Raw genomic sequence first — 22,369 nt, forward strand, 5'->3', positions numbered from 1 at the left:
AAACATAAAATTAAAATCATCATCAATAACAATAAAATTAAAAATAACGAAATACTAAATGAAGCAGGAGTGGTATATGAGATAAAATGTACAGTACATGTAAAAAACCAGCAATATACATTGGAGAAACAGGAAGGCAACTCAGAACCAGAATAAAAGAACATGAAGCAGCAATTAGACTTAAATATAACCAATCCTCATGGACAAATCACTGCAGCAGGTTTGAATGCACAATCAATGAAAAATGTGTAAAAATAATCCATAGAGGAAAAGACAGTTATCTACATAAATTCAAAGAACACTTTGCAATTGTTAATAAAAACAAAACCATAAACTTAAATAATGGTATGGAGATTGACAACGTATGGGAGGAAATGGGAGGGGCTAAAAAAACAAGCAAACAGAAAGAAAGACAGTTAAAAAAGCCTTAGGGATACAACATCAACACCGTGTAGCTGTATGTCTAAACATAAAACAGGTTAGTTCACTATTGTGTAAATATATCCAAATAATGGAAGTTGTAATAATAGTTGTAATTTGTAAAGTTGTAATTTTACCATAATAATCACTGTAATAATTGTATTTATACCAATTTGTAGAAATGTAACATTTGATGAGGGGTGCAAGTTACACAAAAAAATCTTGCACCCGAAATGCATAGTGAATAAAGAATAACGAAGATAACACTCAGAAGTTTTTGTCTCTGATGAAATGCAGTCCAGACAAAAACACATGAGTTAACTTCTTTGAATTTAACCTATGAAGTCTCATCAATTTTTTTGAAGAAATATTTAAAGAATTGATTTTTAAATCAATATAGAGAAAACCACACCATTGATATAATACATATCTATTCTTATAGTAAGAAATTAGAAGTTTAACTTTTCATAATTTTAAAATTTGTTAAATAGTCATAAACATAGAATAAAAAACAGCAATATAAAATATTAATTAAAATTTTTACATATTTTTTAACCTTTCATTGCTTGCATTCCCTCAATTAACACCAAGACTTGTGTGGCATCTCACAGATACCACATTACTAAACTATTAAAATCAAATTATCACATTGCAACAAAAACTATGATTAAATTTTCAATTTTTTCATTATCAACAATATAAAATATATATAACTTAAAAAAAAATGCATTTTTTATGTTTATTGAAAAATAATTTGATCCAAAAACACAGAGAAATAAACATTTCAACTTGCTGTAAATTATCTCAAGTTTCACTGATTGACATCAGATTTATTTGTAATTGTAAATTGATAGTCTTTTAAAGTCAGGGTAATAAAATTTTTGGAGGAGGGTGCCAGGAGAGGAGCAAGTCATACCCACTTCTAATGTAAACAAATTAAAATGTTTTATTCAAAATTGCTTTAATTTTTAATTAAAGCATTAAAAATGCTATCATCTCAGTTGGAGATCAGTCAAATTATAATTATTTTGTCTTAATTAGAGAAATGTTGTCTGTAAGATTAAACAGTTACATTTAACATGAGCTGTGAAGACATTTTAGTTTCTTCTATTTAGTTTTTACTGTGTAAATGTTGTCAACCATTTTAATTAAAATCAAACAGTTAGTTTTGTCAACAGTTAGTTAAATAGTTAGTTCAATTATGTTTTTTTTTTATTTTTTCATTGTTTACATTATGGAAATTAGTCATACAATTGTCAAAAATCAACATTGCTCAAAATATTATAGAAAATATCAAAATTTGTGGCTGATTGTCTAAATTGGAATGTTTTATATATGAGAAATAAAGCAATCATAGAAATAATAGGTAAACCATAAAAAATTTGACAAGTTACATATTGATGTCAAATTAAATTTAAAGCTTTATAACTTAAAAAATGAAGAATGAAGTTGTATATATTTGCATATTTATTTTGATGAAATGTCAAATTCAAAAAATAAACTGACCTAACCTATACTTGTAATTTGATTATTGCATGATTATTATTGATTACTCTAATGTGATTATAGACTTATAACATGTAAATTTCCTCCACTGTATTAAAATGGTGAATAATGACACTACTGTTGTTGTAATGATGCAGGTTAATTTCAGTTAACTTGTTTCACAAATATCTTCAAACACTTTTATATCAGTGATGATAAATTCATGAATCCAACCCTCATGAATTTATTTTTATTACAGTTCTTTCTGTTGCTTATAAGAAAAGATTAAATTTAAAATGTAAAATTACAGTAGAGCATCGATTATCCGACCTCCAATCAACCATCACATCGGTTAACTGACCGCGTTCTAGTCGGCAAATTCAAGTGTCCGCTAGTGATGTGGAGCTACAATATTTGGCTATGTCTTGGCTACTTTAATATTATTTTTGTTAAATGTTTGCATGTTTTAGCTGGCAACATTGGCTTGACCATGAAAGGGAGGCCAGTATTTAAACCAGGCTTAATTTTCAATTTTTTGCTTTATTTTTGTATTTATTTTGTGCAAAATAAAGAAATAATTTTTAATGATACAATAGCGACGATTATTATTATAAAAAAAAAATTGTTAGGCTTAACATCAATGAAAATTCAATGCAAAGTAGGTTAATAGCGATATACTAATATACTATACTAATAATGTATTTTTTCATACTTTTCGGATATCCATTTTTTCAGTTGTCCAACCAACCCGTCCCCAATTGAGTTGGATAATCAATGCTCTACTGTATATCCTTTGTTATTAATGTAAAAGTCAGCCTTTATTTATGATTTACTATTCACTAAATAAACACTATTTTTTAATTTAAATAAACAATATAATTAAATCATTTTATAATCTCTATATAAAACTAAAAGGAATATATACTTAAATTAAATTTGTATATCTTTATATTAACATAATACTTACGCTTCCATTTCATTTTCATCATCTGCTTGAAAATGATATGTTCTATTATCTAAAAATAAAATATATTATTCTATAAATTACAAAGATTTGAGTATAATATCTATTTAAAAGTAACAAAACTTTTATAGTATATAATAAAAATATATATAAGAAGAAAATCAACTTAAAATATTTAAAGTAACATATTGTCTTTAAAAGACACAACTTTTTAACATAAAGATGAACATTTTTATTGAGGCAGAGTGTTAGTGAAGTCACTTCTATATGGCTTCCAGAATTGCATTTGTTCTCAAAATTTGATCGATCAATTTTGACTAAAGTTTGCCATTTTCCATTATTTATGATGAAGAATTCAAAAATGTAATGATATTAGGGGTCCATGACATCATTTTCAAAATACAGCAAGATCAAAGTAACAATGACCATCATCCCTGACACAATTGAGCATTCTTAAGAGAATTTAGGGGAAGGAAAAAACAAACAAGAACAAAGCAATCAATGCCAATTGCTTTGTTCATGTTGGCAAGTACAAGGATCTCCTCTTCTGTGTAAGCAAGTGCATGAATCACTTCTTCTGTGGCAAAAAGTTCCAAGGATCCCTTGTCCAGCCCAACACGTACAGTACAAGGATCGAGGTACCTCCTTTGTGCCTACCTCCACCTGAATTCTATTATGATATGACAAAGTCAGGAAATGTCCTAGTTAAATAAATAAATGACAGATAGGATGTTTTAAACATATATTTTGTTTATACATGGTATAAAAAAATAACTATGTATTCCTCATTCCATATATGTTTATACACAGAATGAAGAATGTACACCTCATATTTCATCTCATCTGTATAAGGACATCCCAATACTGCTGATACTGTATCAATCGTACCTTTGATACCAAGTACTTTTTGTACTTGATATTTTTGTTCTGATACTGATATTGATACTTTTCTTCAGTTATCAGATCTGGTATCATTACATTTTTCACAGAGAGGTAAGATCTAATCAAAATTGATTTTGCAGCTGAATCCAAAACCAAAACTTAATTTGGGTTTTAAAGTCAGTTTTGGCAGAAACCAAAATCAAATCTTACATTATTTTTGGTTAAGTTAAACTTGTGTAGTAAATATTAATAACAAAATATCAATAAATTTATTATATCAAATTTTATTTTCAGAATCTATATATAGTATACTTAGAGTTCAGATTACTATTTATAAATAACTTGTCAATTATTTCAAAAACTTAAAAATATATTAAAATCTCAAATCAACTGATATAGCATTGTTAACATTTACTTTATATCTGAAATCAGTTTTTATAATTTGTTAATAGTAAGTAATTAAAATAAAGCATGTTATTTATGTTAAAATTAAAAGTTTCAATTGCACAGCAGGTTTCAAAATCAAACCTAAACAGAAACAGCCAACAAATTTCCAGTTTTGATACCCAATGTCAGCCAATACTGGCTGGTATCAATACTTTAAGATTGATACCAATACTGATATGGATACTTTAATACTACTCATGATACTGGTATCGATACTTTTGTAATATTGGGGCGTTCCTACAGTACATCTATATAAACAGCATTTACAATCATATACTACTTATTCCATGTATAAACAATATATTGGGTTGTCATAAATAATTTCCAATTGAGGGTAAGAATGATTGTTATTCAAATACTTGTGAGATGATATGTTACTGCAACTAAGTTTTATTAGATTTATTATCTTTAAATCTAAAATTTAAAGCTGTATGCAATAAAAATTGCTTTTAAAACCATTTATGATAATGCATTTGTAATATGCCATATTATGTTGCGGGAGTATAAACTCATCAATAATGCTACAGGAATGGCAGAAAAAATTTGCAGTGTTTACAGCAGTGAAGTGATTTCAGATAGAGCAGTTCAAAAGTGGTTTACAAAATTACATTCTGGTGATTTGTCCTTACAAGATGAACAAAGACCAAACCATTTCTCAGGTTTTGATGACAATGTTTAAAGATCTTGAATGAGAAGAACCTATGGCAAACAAGAAAGTTTAGCAGAGATACTGCACAAATTTCAATCAACCATCAATTGTCACCTGAAAAAACTGGGAAAGATGAGCAAGGTGGAAGTTTGGGTTCCTCATAACCTCAGTGAACAGAATAAGGGTAACAGAAGAATGATAGCTGCTGCCTTCTTTCTTGAAATAAAAATCAATCTTTTTTAAAAAAAACTGTTATGTATGATCCACTTTTCATCATAGTGAAAAGTGGATCATACATGAAAATGTCATTCAAAAAAGACTGTGTGTTGACAAGAATCATTGGCCTCAACTAAACCCCAATATTAGGTTGAAAATTTCAAAATACAGATGAACCTGTCAATCTCATATCTCACAAGAACAAGAATAAATACTGAGAGAAACAGGTTGAGATATAGAGGTTCCTACACATTAAACAGTAACAGGTTTGATTAGGAGGTACAGTGTTTTTATTAATACAATAGCAAGTACAGTATATATCTTATTAGGTATAAAAATTTTTGTCATACCTTAATAGAAATAATTTTTCAATAGTTTAATGCCTGACTCTTTAACCAATAAGATGCAAACCAAATTCATAGCCAATCAGAGAAAAGCAGCATTATTGCAAGAGATGTATTTCAAGAGATTTTTCTAAACTAGAATTTATGCTATCAAAATGTAGTGACAGATTTGAAGTTGTAATTGACACTTCAGTGTGTATTTTTAGATATAGAGGTTTTGGGAAAAGATTATTTTAGATAAACATGGAAAATATATTGGATTTAGGCAGAAAATGCATGGAAAAAAATAAATTCTGAAATATAGAGGTTTGAGAAAAACATGTTTAAGAAAGACAAGTTCAACTGTATCTGAAATATAAGAAAAGGCCTGATAATCAGGTACTAATTAATAATTTTAAAAAGTTAACTGTTACATGAAAGATTGAAACCATTAAAATAAGTATCTGAAAAATCAGCATAAGATAAACAAATTAGTATCTTAATTTAAGAATAAATATATTGATATCCCCAACAGCTAATTAACACACAGTTAATGACCATTTCCTGTATTTCAAATGACTGTTTTTATAAAAAAATAAATAAATAATTAAAAAATAAAAGTTAGATTAAAAGCATACAAAACTAAGCAAAAATATGTATCAATTATAGGCAATAAATTAAATAAATTTACAATGTTGTATAAACTATAAAAAAAATTTAAAAATATAACTCTAACAGTATATTAACAACACTGAAAAAATAGTGCAACATATAAAAAATTAAAGAAACAAAAAACATAAAAATAATGGGTATTAATGTGTACCGATCCATAAATGTACTCTTAAATATGATAATAGTTTTAAATAAATTTCAAAACAATAAAACCAAAAATAAAATTTCAGTAAAGGTTTTATTAAGCTATTTCAAATAAATCTGAATAAATAATTTCAACTAAAGTGAGAAACTGCATCATTAATGTAAGTGCTACAGATATGTAAATTAATTTTATAGTATGTGAAAAACATGTATAAAATATTACAATAAAAATGTTTTAATAATGAATTTGTTATTTCAACATTTTAATTTTTATTATTAATATATTATTATTATTATTTTTTTAATTTAAAAGTAAACAAGTTATTTGTTTAAATGATTGAAGTTCACTTAATGTAATTCTTATAAAATTAAAAAGAAAACAAGTTTTTAACTGCTTTCATAATTAGAAGTCACTTGAATTGGGTCAAATTTGTAATCCTAAGAACAGCCTTTAAAACAATCTATATTGTATTCATACACACAAAATTCTATATAAAGGTTAAAAGTTGACAATTAAGTTCCATTGTATAAATTCTTTGTACACACAAGTTCCATTTTAAAATAACACTTGCATTAGCAATAAACAATGCTAATGTGAAAATAAGACTTTATTTTCACATTAATATTCAGAGAACAATAACATTATGTAATCAGGCACATTGATACATATTTCCCTCTCAACAGTTCAAGCAATAGTACTATTACATTCAACAGTGTAAAATATTAACAGTCTCAAAACAATCATCATATATTGTATTTTTTTAAAGTTATTGAATGTCATGTATTATACTGTACTAACACTTAAAATGCATTCAAGAAGCAATTGTTTGTTTATTTTTGATTGTTCAATATCAATAAAAGTAAAAAATATCCTATCAAATAATTGCAATCCAAAATTAAAATTAAAATTAATATATACAAATTTTAAAGCAAGTAAAATATAAAATATTTATTTTAACAATAAAAATTTATTTTATAATACATACATGAAATTAAATCAAAACATTTTTTCTCTTCTGGAATAATCTGTAAACAGATTATAAATTTATATTATTACCTAAGTAAGAAATTACTCAATTGTTTGTTTTTTTGTATAATTATAATATACAGAAATTACTCTAAATAAAATATTACAGTATTTTTTTTTGGACATTACCTAGAATTTTATCATAATAATGTAAAATTAGAATTTGCAAATTAGTTGTTAATCACACAACTGAATGAATATACTGTATCATCATATTAAGTCAGCTTTAATATGAAGCATTAAAATGTAATTTTCAATTTCTAATTAAACTATTCTTTTCTAATTAAACCATTCAATTTCTAATTGAACTATTCTATTCAACTTTCCTAATTAAATTATTCTTTCTTCAATTAGATTATTGCTGTTGTTTTCTATTTAGGCAAACAATATTTTTTTAAAAAATTTCAAAATTTCACAAGTTTAATTTACTGATAAAATATTGTTGCATCTGAAGTGTTAGTCTTAACTTCCCTCACTGCCAATGAAAAAAAAAATTATTTTTAGTTAAAAATAATCTTAAAATTTTAATGAAAATTGATATAGATAGATAGATAAACTCATTATACAGAAATAGAAATTGTTTTTATATTTTAAAATAAAATATTTTCACTACAAATGTAATGAAATACTTTTTTGAAAATTATAGATACTGCAGCAATATTTCATGGCATTTATTGCATGTTTTATTATATTAATCATACTAATTTGTTTTTTGAGAAAAATAAAATGTTTGTGCTAAGAAAAATTTATATTTTAAAATCATTGTTAGACAAAGCCCTAGTAGTAAAATTAAGTTAATTTGCCACTTACTTCTAAACAATAAATTAAATAATTCCTTGTTTTGAATCATATTATATAAGATATCCAAAAAAAAAAATCACTAAAATATTTGTTTTTAAACCACAAAAAATTTACAAAACAACAAAAGTTATTTTTATTTTAAAGACCATTTATTCACATATTCACAGTTATTACTGGCATAGATTATTGCATATAAGATATGGTTCAAGTCAATGAGGACATGTATTATCACTGAATTTATTATTATATATTTTGTTTAAAAATACTTTTTAGATGTAAAATGTTCTATCGCTAAGTATAATTATTACTGGATGCAATTTTTAAACAAAACACTCAACACCTTGAAATCTGATGTTTATTTCAATCACTTAAAATAAACATCACTCTTATATGCCAGGTATACTGACAATATATTCACAATTTGGCACAAGAAACCAAATCTACAACAGCTTTTAACAACTATAAATAACAAAACCCTTGGCTTTCATTTCTGTATTAAACAGACCATCCCACTACCAGTTCATTTCCTAGACATTTTACTCAACATCCATGATCAAAATGTTTATACCTGTTTATTGGAAATAGTCTTATATCCCATTATTTAATCCTGCAGTTCCATATGATCCATACTCTTTCAAAATCTCTGTATTTGAAGTCCTGTCAAGAGAGAGCTTACCCACTCATCCAACAGTAACAACAGGATGAAGAAATTGGATTATACCACTAACAATAATCTGAAAATTGTCAAGGGTTAATTAGGAAGTACACTTCTCCAAACTATTACACCAATTAAGAACATACTTCCTATAAAGTTATAACCTACAATAATTATCTTAAGAGGTACTTTCAAAGAAATACTGAGGGTCAAGAACATAAAAGTTACCAATAAACACAATCTTACCATCTACTCCATACTGCAGAATGATAAAGATATTGTCGATAAGCAACTACTACTTAGAGTGTACTCATTTCCCATCATCAAGAACATGAGAGTGAACCAAAATTCTGAATACACAGCAACAACCAGTCACTCCATACCCCAGCTCCTTTAAACACATACCAAATATGTGTTTGAAGGAGCATGAAGCTGCTATCAAAAAAGGCAATTCTGAAACAGCATTGTCAGCACATGCTACTAACAACAAAGTACAAGTACAATTTGATGACGCACACATCAAACTAGATATAAGACACATCTCAAAGCTTTGGAAAAACTACCAATATATAAGGCCTCAAAGAAATACATCTATAAACTTTAAAAGCAATAACATTCTATTTCAAGCCAGAGATTGTACTTTGAAACTTTTAATTTATTTTCCTTTGTAGAAACCTCTAGTGAAATTGCAGCCTTTATCCAATCAGATTTATTGAATATGATCTAATTTCAAATTTTTATATTAAAATTTCTATTCCATTTTAAAACATCCAGAACCTTATGATGACTACTAAATCTAATTGAAAACATTTCTTTGACAATAAAGTTTTGTTAAATTAGTGCTGAATTTTATAGGTGTTAGTGTTTTGTTCTATCACTAAATTCTAATGTTTTAAAAAATTTTCTATAATTTCTTACAACTAATATTTTGTCAAAACATGCAATAAATACCATGAAATATTGCTGCAGTATCTATAATTTTCAAAAAAGTATTTCATTACATTTGTAGTGAAAATATTTTATGTTAAAATATAAAAACAATTTCTATTTTTGTATAATGAGTTTACCTATCTATATCAATTTTCACTGACATTTTCAAAAATTATTATATGAAGAAATAATGAATATATTCATTATTCTCAACAATAATAATAATTCTTATTATACTAATTTTGAGGGCATTATAATTCCTAATAAATTAGTCTAATATAAATTTTTTAAAAGAAGTTATCAGAAAATCAGTTCTTTCCCTACCAACTCAATAAATTATTATTTTACAAGAATTATTTCATTTCAATGAAATAAAATAATTTTTGTGCTAACAGTAATTTACATACTAAAAAATATATTGAAAAATACAAAATTTCTCTCTTCAGGTTGTATCACAATCACCACTGACAAACCAAAAATGCAAATCTTCATTTGCAGAGACAACCTTTTACGGCTAAGCCTCTGGTAAAAAAGTCTTCTGGCAACAATATCATAAATTAAAACCAATAGTTCATTAACTATTGATTTTAATTTATGGATTGTAAAGACAAAATTTTTTTGTATTCAATATATTTTTTACTATGTAAATTATCATCAGCCATTTATGAACTATTGGTTTTAATTTATGGTAATATCTCCAGAAGAAATTTTTACCAATTTACATTTTTTACAGAGATGTAGCCTTAAATAAAAGGTTGTCTCTAAGTGAATATTTGTTTGTTTGTTTTTTTTTGTCAATGGTAACTGTGAACAAAAATTGTAAAGATAACAACTTATTTATTTTTTAAGAGAAGAGATTTTTATATATACTTAGAACATTTACACACATGCATTTAAAATTTTTAATACATACTTTTACTTGACAAGTAAGAAGATTTACTTTAGTAGGAGGCTTTGTTTCCTAAAAAGAAAAAATAAATTAATTAAAATCAAAATTTTTCAATTTAAACATAAAATCTATTTATTACATACATCAGAATGTGATATATATAAATATCCATCTCTTATTTCACATCGTCGTTTTTGCCAAACTTTTCTCATTTTTCCATCTGACTTCTTATGCAAATGACCAACTTTAGTATAACCATAATGTTTATTACCTTGCAACTGATGGAGACTATATCCTGATTGCAAAGTTGATAAACACTAAATAAATGAAATTTTTTTTATTATTATGCAAAATACTAAAAATTCAATTAATTTTATATTATCTTAAAAGAAAATATAATTGATTTTTCTTCCCACAAAACAGGTTCAGAAAAAATTTTGAAAATAGTTCTGATTTGCTTTTTTCTGAAGTAAGTTTTATTATTCAATTTAGTTCATAAAACTTTATATAAAAAAAATTTACTAAATATCTGAATATATTTTTTTCTGTATATAAATTACTTCACCAATAAATAATTCCTTAACATTCAACAACAACAAAAAGAAAGAAAAAAAGACTTTTCTACAACTTTCTCAGCACTTGAACAAGAAGTTAAGCAGAAAATTGAGTTGTGTCACCTGTTATTAAGATTTTATTAAAAAATAATTTTTTTATAGTATTAATTGTTATAAAACACAAAAAAATCCTTTATTTTTGGAATACGAGTGAGTTTTTAAAAAAAAGTTTTGAATACCAATACAAGTAAATCAAGTAAAATTTTCATTAAGCCTGACCCCACTTGAGATTTCACCCTTACTCCTCCATCTTCTCTTGACTACAATCTCCAAAATTAACAGCATCAATGCCTATATATAAAAGTATTTCTGCTAAATTTCAAAATTTTTGGTTTATAAGAAATAAAGAAAAATACAGGCCAACACACAACACACAGGATCAAAGTTTGTTTGATTATTTAATCAAATATTTAACCAGAAATGAATCAATCAGAGTCAAATATATTTTGGTAACAGAACTGAGCAGTTTGTTTTATCATCATCATCATGATACTAAGTTTCATGAAATTTCATGACAGTTTTTACTCTCAGTAATATCAAAACACTGTTGCCTATTCTTTGCTCTGTTTTAATATATAACCAAAAAAGTTGATCTTGTCAAGAGACCAAGATATGTAAATATAGGAAGAACAGTCATTAATTTGGGAGTCTCAGAATTTAAAAACTTTAGCTGAATACAAAGAGTCTTCCAGAAAGTTCAAGAAAGTTGATAATTCTACTTAAAAAATAACTGACATTTTTCAATTATTTTAAAATTAAGGACTAGTGGTTAAATGACCTTGAAAATATATAATGAAAGGATTCATTATATTTTACCATATTGAGCATATTGAAGCAGATGAGTGCCTTAAGACAAAAGTCAACTCCACAATGAAACTATTATGTTTGAGGGAAAAAAGAATAAACTGTGAAGACACTTTTAATTTATTTTAGTATTTCTTCTATTTTTGTGAATTTTTTTTAAGTATATTTATTGTCCTGGCTCTTTTTTTATAAACTGAAATAATTTAATAAAATAGGATTAATAAATAACATTTTTCAATGATTACATTTTCAGCATGTTTGAAATTTTAAGAATATGAATGTGTGTAGATATTTAAAACAAACTATGTCAGTTTACAGATAACTAAATTATTAGCTAGAAATTGACAAAAGCACACACAGGCACACACACACAGACAATTATTTAAAATTTCTATACTCACCTCTCTTCCATCTAAAGAAGGTGAACTTCGAAGAGTATTTCGAAGTTCAATTAATTTCTTTCTTTCTTCATCTTGTTTCTGTCGAATTTTTTGAAGTTTTGTGGCAAGTTCTGTTATATAGCCACTAAAGTGTTCTATTGTTTTTAGTCCATCTTGAAAATAACTAATTGAACAATTTTTATTAAATGACTTTATAAATTTTGAAAATAAACAATTAAAATATCTTAATAATTTTACAAAACTAATTTTTTTACAAGCAAAAAAAAAACTACACAGCAATTTCTAGTAATTGTTTCATTTGTATTTTTTAAAATTTTCTTTAACAGAAATATAAAATACACTTTTATTAATTATTATTATATTTCGATTTTTCTTTTATAATGTATGTTATATTATAATAATATATCTAGTAATGTATCATTGGTAGAGAACCATAAGCAGCTAACCATAAAACAGTAATTTTTAGAAAATGCAATTTAAAAATTGAACCAACCAAAAATTTGCTATTTTATGTAACCATTTGGAATTTCACATATCTGCTGATGGTCCAAAATAGAATGTGTAATTTTAATAGGAATGATCTCTTATTGAAAAAAAATCTAGCAACAAGTTGTGTAACTTTCCCAGCTGTTATGAGATTTTATTTAAAAACTAACTTTTCTATTATTAATCTATATATATAAAACTACTTGTCCTGACTGACTGACTGACTGATTAATTCATCATCACCCAGAGCAAACTGCTGAACCTAAAGAGGTGAAATTTGGTACACAGTTAGGGTACATTATGGAAACGCATGCAAATTTTCAAAATTCCGCACGGGGGGTATTAAGTCTTAACCGGAAGAATGGCTTCTACTGTACTATTTCAGATGCGATTTTTTTGTTTCTGATGGTAACTTAATTTCCAAACGTACAATATTTACGTATTACGATTTTTAAACCAAATGTTCTAACCGTTTAAATTCAAATTTGTTATTACATATTTGTTTGATTGCAGTGTGGCCGTCTAATCCTTTTGCCCTTGGGTAGGATTATCTTTTCCACAAAAGTAAGTAGAACAAGAGACAGTGTGGGGCCCTAGGGCCAAACAGACAGAGAAAGAGTCACTTTTGGTGAAAACCTCAAAGAAGTAGGGAAGGAAAAAGAGTGCTCCAGACCTCGAGAAAGACAATCTGAGACTGAGAGGTGCCAAAGAAGTTAGAAAGAAAAAATAGACTACGAACAGAAAATATTCAGGACAAACGACAAAGTCAGGAATAGACGAAAGGTCTACGACAAAAAGAGGGTCACGAATAAAAGAGAGTTTCGAAGTGGTGTCCTATCCAAGAGCATGTTGCTACGAAAAACCTGCATATTTCTATTCCTTTCCTATCCCTTTTGCTTTTTTTCCATTTTCCTTAATTGTAAGAAAGTTGTAAGTTAGTATAAGTTAATACAACCTGCATTTAATTGTCACATGTGTGAGAATTTTATATATTTAGATTGTTATAAATTAAATAATTACTATGGTGTCTGAAATAACGTCGGCCATGATTTTACTTTGTTAATTTTTAAAAAGATAATATTGTGACAGTGGCGAAACACCAGAGGACGTTTTACCATTTTTGCATGTTTGTTGCAGAGGCAGTACCCTAAAAGAGAAGGTCGTCTCCGTAATTTTTGTAATTTCCAATGGACTACTGATGGTGTGCAATGACAAAGGTTTTATCTTTGTGAATACTCCATATTTTTACATTTTATTATTTATTTAAATTTAGGAAGTTTCAGATAATGTCATTTATGTTAAAAAAAAAATTAAACTCACATTTATCGTATCTCAAAATCCCATAATATTTGAAACTTGAATTTAGGTGCATTAGCAGTTCATAGTTTGAAACAAACAAAAATCAGTAATATTACCAAATTAGTAACAACTAATGATTGAGAACCTTAGTGAAGTACCGAGAGAGGGTTATTTCTATCAAATTGCAAAATCCGAGCAGGTGAAGCCGTGGGTAACAGCTAGTCATATATAAATAACTAAAATTGTATGTGGTGCCATCTGTTACGAGAATTTGTTATAAAAACTTTCTATATTTTTAATTATTATAAATTTAATTTTCAGGGCAGAGACGAGCTTTATAAAAAAAAAAAAAACTAAATGCTAACAAGAAAAGTTAAGTCTGACCCCACTCAAGATGACACATGCAATCCCCCCCTCTCTCTATGCCCTTGGCCTTTCATAACCAAAATTTAATAGCATTAATGTCCTCTATATACAAGCTACCATGCCAAATTTCATTTACTAATCATTACCCCATCCTGAGATGTTAAAGGAAATAGACTCCAACACACACACACACACACAATGGAATTCCCCCTATTTTTGAACTTTTTTTTGGGTTCAGGAAGTCTTGAAACATGGAAATTTGCAAAAAACCTGAAGGGTCAAATATGACACTTTCCTTTGTTATATAATCATAACAGCAGGAAAAGTAAAACTGCAAAATTTAGAGTTAGCCGCTTTTGGTTCTATGCCCATGATATTTAATTATATTATATATTTATATATATTATATTTCAATTATTTTTATTATTAAATATTAACAGTACAGCAAAATTTTGTTCAAATAACAAAAATTAAACTTCTTCAAATACACAAATTTTGATAAAACAATATGAATTCTGTTTAAATTGTTTCTAACAGAAGTGCTAATACACAACCTGTTGATACAAGAAAAAAGAATGTTTAATTTTTTTTTTTAAATATTTATGACTTCTCAAAAGCTTAAAAGGAAAGTTTCAGAACTCATCAGTTAGAAATGTGAAGTCAAGGTCTTCTTTATAAGATAATAAAGTTAAAGAAAATTTCTTGGCTAAGTTCTTGTTACAGGATTTTGGTATGAAGAGCCAGTTTGGTGTCTTTGACAAAATACATTTTCTAATAAAATTACAAATAGTGACTAACAGTCAGTTTTAATCATTCATTGAATATCTTGATAAATTACAAGCATGAACCAAAAATTTAAATTATGCTTTTGTAAAATTTAAGAATAGATTAAGTGAAGTAGGGAAACTTAATACAGATGAAAATGTTAGTAAGTCTAAAAACTCTTTATTAAATATTAAAAAAGTTTAGCCTCAATTTAATAGAAAAGTTGGCTTACCTAAATGACAAAAGCAAATGATGTCATGTTGTTATTACATCATCTGCTTTTAGATAAGTATATTACTAATTTTGAAGTATCTGGTGATAATTTGATTTGAATTTTTTTTTTTTTAAGATTTTTTTCATAGCTTTGATGATAAACTTGAATACTCATTTTTCAAAAATTAACATAAATTTCATAAGAATATTTCTTTCAAATATAATAATTACAAAATTACTGATATTAATGATTTTGTACTGATTATACAATCAAATGATAATTATATAAAATTGAAATTAGCTATTGTGACATCATCATAATGCCAGGCTGAAATTTTAGATCATATTTCAATTTAAAATATCTACTTTCAGAATAAATCAAAATATAAAAATATATATTGTTTAAATTTTAAAAATATGAGATCACATAAATATTGCACACTTTATAGGATTGAGTGCTACATTATTGATCTCAATTTATCATAAGGATCAATTCTATATCAAATTTATTGCTCTATATAGTAAAGTGAAAATTTTGAGCCCCAATTAACTATATACAAATTTCTAACCCAGACTGAAAGTTTGTATATAGTTAATCAGGGCTTTGGTTCTAAGCTTTCCATATCTGGTTTTCATTTTCATCTCATTCACTTCATTCTTGAAATTAACAAAGGACAAACAGACATTAGGAATACATAGGTCTGCAGTTTGAAAATTGCAGCCTAACGATAATTAGAATTTTGCTTATTTATATCCTAAAATAAAATATTTAAAATAAATAAACTTTTAAAAAACTGATTCTATTTCATAGTAAAACTTCTTTGATTTAAAAAATATCAAAAATAAATCTAATACAGTTGAACCTGTCTATCCCAAATCTCAGTGGAGTAAGAAAAAATTCAAGATAAACATGTTTTGAGATATAGAGGTTCCTATGCAGTAAATAGTAATTGGTTTGATTGGAGGTATGATATTTTATCAATACAATAGCAATTATAGTACATACCTGTATCGGATATAAATAAAACATTTTTGACATATTTAACAGAAATAGTTTCTGATCCCAAACTTTTTTTAACCAATAAGAGGCAAGCCAAACTAGTGGCCAATCAGAGAAAAGCAGTGTTAATTGCAACTATGAACTACAGGATTTCTCAATGAAGTCAATATCAATATCCCCTATAGGTCAATGAGCAAATTAAATACATATTGTATATGTATATATATTTTATTATTGTTATAATATTTTATTATTGTTTAATGATTTAGTAATTATAATCATTTAAAAATTTTTGAAAATATTTACTATCATTTTCAAAATTTTACAAATACAAAAAAACCATATTAAAAAAAAATAAGTGTATATTTATTTAAGGGAGTTGATGGAAAAAAATTTCTTGAAAGGAGTTGATATATGAAAAAGATTGAGAACCCCTGATATTGCAAGAGATGTTTCTCAACTTCAATTTATGCTATCAAAATGTAGTTGCTGAACTTTGAATTTGTCATTGACACTTAAATCCATAAAATGAGATATAGAGGTTTTGGGAGAGAATTATTTGAGATAAACATGGAAAATATATTAAATTTAAACTGAAAATACATGGGAGGAGATGTATTTCAAGATAAAGATGTTTTTGAGATAAACATGTTTGAGATAGATAGATTCAACTGTACATAATATCAAACTTACAAAGAAACATTAATGATTTATTTAATAATACATAAAACTTTCTTACTTGTTTTGAGCATGGTAATATTCTACTAAATGCTGTAATAATTCCACGCCTTTTTTTGTTTTAATTTCATTTACTTTGATCAGGTACTAAATTGAAAAGTCAATATAAAAAGTATACAGGCGAGTGATTTTATTCCTTATTAATTTAAATTTTAAACAATAAATATAAATTATTATTATTATATATATATATAAAACAACTTTCAAAAATCATTTTGAACTTTAAAGTTGTATTCAATTTTGTACATCATTTGTCTGTATCTTTTAAAGATATAATCACAGTATTCAAAGATATTATTATGATAAAAACTATATTAGAATAAAAAGTTTATGATGTTGTTCAAAATAATCTCTTTGAGAAATTATAAATTCATTTAAATGAACTGTTATAGATTTCATTTCCAACTTATATTTAATATCTTATTAACTGTCCTCTTTTTAGCATCAATCTCATTTCCAAAACAAGTGCAAAATAGATAAATCAAAAAAATAAGGAAAACAGTTTAGCACTCCTACTTAGCTAAAGCTTCTTAATTGTCATTGTAGAATGAGACTATACATTGTCATATGACAATATCAACTTTTCTTCTAAAACTGAAGCCTTATTTGATAAACTCTTTTAACATATCCCATGTTGAAATTTTTCTCTGATGCATGTCACTTCACGTTGAATTTTTGTCAATGTTAAGCCTAACAAAAATTACATGTTTAAAAAAAAAATAATCGTAGCTATTGTATGGTCCAAAATTGTTTTTTTATTTGACACAAACAAAATAGACATATTAAAAAATGTAAAAATAAAAAAAATTATATCTCAGAAGTTAGTTTTAATATAAAAATTATGATGACTAGCGGCATCTAGTGTCAAAAACGTTCCAATGCAGAAACGAGATATCTTGGGTTCACCAGTCTGGGTCTTTATGTTTCAGCCCGAATATCTTGGGAATGCCACAAAACAGGTTAACTAATAGCTCAAAATTGTACTTAAAACTTTTCATTCACTTATATATAAATGAACAAGCCCAAACTTTATAATAATCAGTTCAGAAAATGCTAGCCTATTTCAGGCTATAACTTGGTAAACTAGTAATTATTGACATAAAGTAGGGTTTCTCAAGTGGGATCCCGGTTGTTTTTTTAACCCAGGAAATCCCGCAAATTTCTTAAAACTTCACTTTTTTCTCATTTTGTATTAAGGTTGAGGAAATTATTCAAATAGAAAGTATAATTAACTCATAAACTGTCAGAATAATTTTACAAAAATAGACTTTTACCAGAGTAATGACAAATCGGTACCCTTGAAGTTTAGCTTAACAATGGGGGGTACCAATCAATCGGTACTTTCGGGGGAAAAGGGTTAAAGACAAACGAACTGCCAAATTATCGGACTATAAGCTTGATGTTTCTATTAAAGCAGCCAAGGTAGACAAATCAAGAATTGAGATTGTAGCACTACTTTTGCTAGAGAGCAAAAGTAGTACTACAATCTCGAAAACAAACTACAAATCTTCCAAGCTACAGGTGAAAAAACACATAACATCTGTCTTCTATTAAATGCATTAAACACGATTCCACTCATATCAGTTGAATTGGAAAGGACATTCTCAGTGGCAAGACTTTTCATTACTAAAATAAGAATTAGATTGAGTGATCGGAGTATTGACCATCTTTACTTTTTAAAATCTTATAAAAATTTAAAATAATATTTTGTATTATGTTTTATTCAAATAACGAAAATTACCTTTTAAGTTTTAAGTTTGATCTAAGTTCAATTTTTCAAAATTTTCAACTCAATTCAAAGCATTTTTTTTTTTTTTTTGTTGTTTTTCAATGCAGTTTCCAAGGTTTAATAAATTTTTTCTATTTGTAAAAATTTCTATGTAATTCAAAGGTAACTTTTAATATATATCTTACACAGCATTATTAATATGATGTCGGAGGTTGCAGAACCTATTAAATTACTTTAAAAAATGAAAAATAATTACAGTAGAGAGTCGTTAATCGAAATCAATTGGGGACTGGGGTTGTTCAGATTAGTGATTTGTTCGGATTACCAATTATGTACAAAAAAATATATTAACCTGTCCGATGTTCAAATTTTTCTCCATTGCGTGTCGCTTCGTGTTGAATTTTCGTCGATTTTAAGCCTAACGAAAATTTTTATAATAATAATCGAGGCTATCGTATCGTTAAAAATTATTTCTTCATTTTGTACAAACAAAATAAATATATTGAAGAATATAAAAACATGAAAATTATACTTTAGAAATAAATCTAGTATCAAAAACGTTCGATTCAGCATGACACAGCCCGACTGAAAATCGTTCCGATTACCGGGGTTCAGATTAACGACTCTCTAATGTATATCATTTGATTTCAAGATATTTTGTATATCTTACAAATAATTAATTCTATCCCGGAAAACAGTTCACTTTTTCCCCAAAATCCTGGGAAATGAGAAACCCTAATATAAAGTAAGTGATTTATAGATTGGTGGCATTTACTGTTAGTTAGGCATCCTAAGTGCTTACCTTTCTCAAGATACTTTCTATTAATAATTAATGTAAGCCAAGTTACAGCCTGAAATTATCCACTATTTAGTGATATGACTTTTCATTCACTTATCTGATCTTGTGCATTTTCTTACTAACAAAAAACTGTAATATGACAGAAAGAAACCACATACCTCACACATCTGAAGCTGAAACAATTTTCTTTCTTTTTCCATTTCATCAGCAATCTAAAATTAAAGTTTTTAAAACTTTTTACTCAAACAAGTCAAAGGTAGTTCATATGATTAATGCTGCTGAACTGTTTACTTCCTGTGTAATTACTTGCAAAATTTTATTTAAAACTAAAAATATATTCATTAAAATTAAAGAGCTTGAAAAAAACAGATATAGCAACTGTATGTAATTTTACTAATATTACTGTAAATAAAACAACAGGAAAGAGAAGAAAAGAAAAATGTTGAATGAACACACACAAACAAAAGAATTTAACAATTGATATGAGATTTGAAAATCATGAAGAAAACGGCATAATTAAATAGACTTATGGTTGTACAACAAGGAAAAGTTTTTAGAATACGCATACAAACAACCACATGTAATTTTAATAAGAAATTCTTTCATAGTCATTTTTTATTATATTTTTAGATTAACCACGATGTAAAGTGCTCTACAGATTAATAATAATTAAGAAATAGGTGTTCAAGAACTCTTTGCAAAAACAACTATTAAACAAATCTTAACCAAATTTGATATACATACTTCTGAGTATGTGGTTTTGGTTTCTGGGAAAAAATTTATTTCAAAATTCAGCCATTCAGGAAGAAATTTGGTGTTGCTTTCTCCTTAATATGCATATCACATACATTTTCTAACAAATTTTGGGTTTAAAAGGAATCATAGAACATTCTTCACAATTCTTTGACATGTGAACAGTCATTGTGCTCATGTTGCCTGATCATATATTACTTCTTAAATTCTTCTATTAGTGAATAGAAAGGCCAGTTCAGCACTTAAAATTTTCAGAACTTAAAAAATTTATGAAGAAGTCCTTTGACTATTGGAAATCTGAAGAAAATAATTTTGTATTTTGAATTGACTGGAACTTTTGCTGTGAAACCAGGACAAAGTCACAAACCAATTGGACATCTGATAACTGAATATATTGATACTGAAATAGTGGAGAATGAAATGGAAAATTTTCATGGCAAAAATAGTGCAAGTGCAATATAATGGCAATTAGACATGCCCTATATGAGTGTAGAAAGCTCTAACAAAATTCTTGCATTTTTATCCATACAAGATATCCCACCTTCAAGAATATTTCTGGTGATAATGATAAACAGAAAACATTTTCCATGACATTTGTAGCTTGGATGACAGTTTACAATGCATAATCCTGGAAAATTCTGTGAAGCAATAAGACTGATTTGATAATGTAAACACTTACAACTGCTGTATTTAGTCTGATGAAAAATTCACATGTTCACCAACAAATTCCATTGCACTCACCAAAGGTAACAATATGATACAATTTACAGCATTCTTTATCGCTTTCCTTATTTTTTTTTGAAGAAACTCTGCATCTGGGACAGTGACATGTTCTGTTAATGCCTCTAGATATAAAGATATGCTCCAAAACTTCATCATACCTGCACTACAGATAAAAAATTTTCTCAACACCACAATCTTTATGCAAGATGGTGCATCCACACTTCAAATTAAATGCACAAGCATAATTACATTGACATTTTACACACAAGAGAATGATTAGTCAATAATTTCTAATGTCATGGCTACCACAATTACCATAGTCAAATCCCTATGACTTTTGATTATGAAACAAGCTCAACAGCTCAACAGCAATATCAAGGCAATGTTCCCAACATAGCTGTCTTAAAAGACAGAATTTAAGGTGTGTGACAACTCCAAACAGATCAGTGGCATTTTGCCATTGAGTATGCCATTGCCATGCAGTGGAATGCAATTTTTAGAGCATAGAGATGAAAAGCATACAACCATATCATCAATTCCACATCTGTAACTAAAATAAAATTATTGCACTTTGATTCCTAACTCCCAAAATTCATTAGAAAACATATAAAATATAAACATTATGTTCATTATATACATAATATGCACATTAAAGAAACAGCAGTGCCAAATTTCTCCTGAATACTTTCACTAATACCTAATATCTTGCTTTAAAATGAACAGCAGTAAAGAAAATCCTTGCATTAAAACAAATTTTGCTGTTATTCTGGTAAAAAACCATTGTCACAACATCAATTTTCATGTGATAAAGTGAATGAAAATTTTACCAAACTTCATTAAAATGAACTGTAACTTACGTTCACAACCCCAACAAATAACCCTATTTCCAATAATGGTTGCTTTTTACACTTTGATGTAAACAATAAAAAGTGATACTGTAATAAATGTTCTATTTTGAGTATAGATTTTCTTCTAGTAAGTGAAGACAAGTTTGATCTCTGATTGTATGTAAAAAGTTTACCATCATCACTCCTCTTTAATTAAATACTGTAAACAATTCACATACCATTTATCACTGACAAATAAAAAGGATAAGCAGCCTCCAATTGTACAGCAATTCAAACATCTGGTTTTAGCAGATTATTCCACTATACTCAGAAAATATAGATTAAAGT

The 22,369-nt window shown here is 26.8% G+C and overlaps 1 protein-coding gene across 2 annotated transcripts in view; it reads right to left on the bottom strand.

Moving 5' to 3' along the window:
• The window catches only part of Asap (ArfGAP domain of ASAP), a 186,342-nt gene that overhangs the window by 111,424 nt on the left and 52,549 nt on the right, over positions 1-22,369 (bottom strand). For both annotated transcript variants that reach the window (XM_067286018.1, XM_067286019.1), the window contains exons 8-14: positions 19,877-19,930; positions 17,192-17,277; positions 12,324-12,486; positions 10,648-10,821; positions 10,529-10,576; positions 7,189-7,228; positions 2,873-2,921 (exon numbers count right to left, since the gene is read on the bottom strand). In XM_067286018.1, coding sequence (XP_067142119.1) covers positions 2,873-2,921; positions 7,189-7,228; positions 10,529-10,576; positions 10,648-10,821; positions 12,324-12,486; positions 17,192-17,277; positions 19,877-19,930 — 614 coding nt within the window. The remainder of the gene's footprint in view (positions 1-2,872; positions 2,922-7,188; positions 7,229-10,528; positions 10,577-10,647; positions 10,822-12,323; positions 12,487-17,191; positions 17,278-19,876; positions 19,931-22,369) is intronic.

This window comes from Centruroides vittatus, unplaced genomic scaffold, assembly GCF_030686945.1.
Source record: "Centruroides vittatus isolate TY-2023 unplaced genomic scaffold, ASM3068694v2 scaffold_324, whole genome shotgun sequence".
In the NCBI taxonomy this organism is placed as follows: Eukaryota; Metazoa; Arthropoda; class Arachnida; order Scorpiones; family Buthidae; genus Centruroides; species Centruroides vittatus.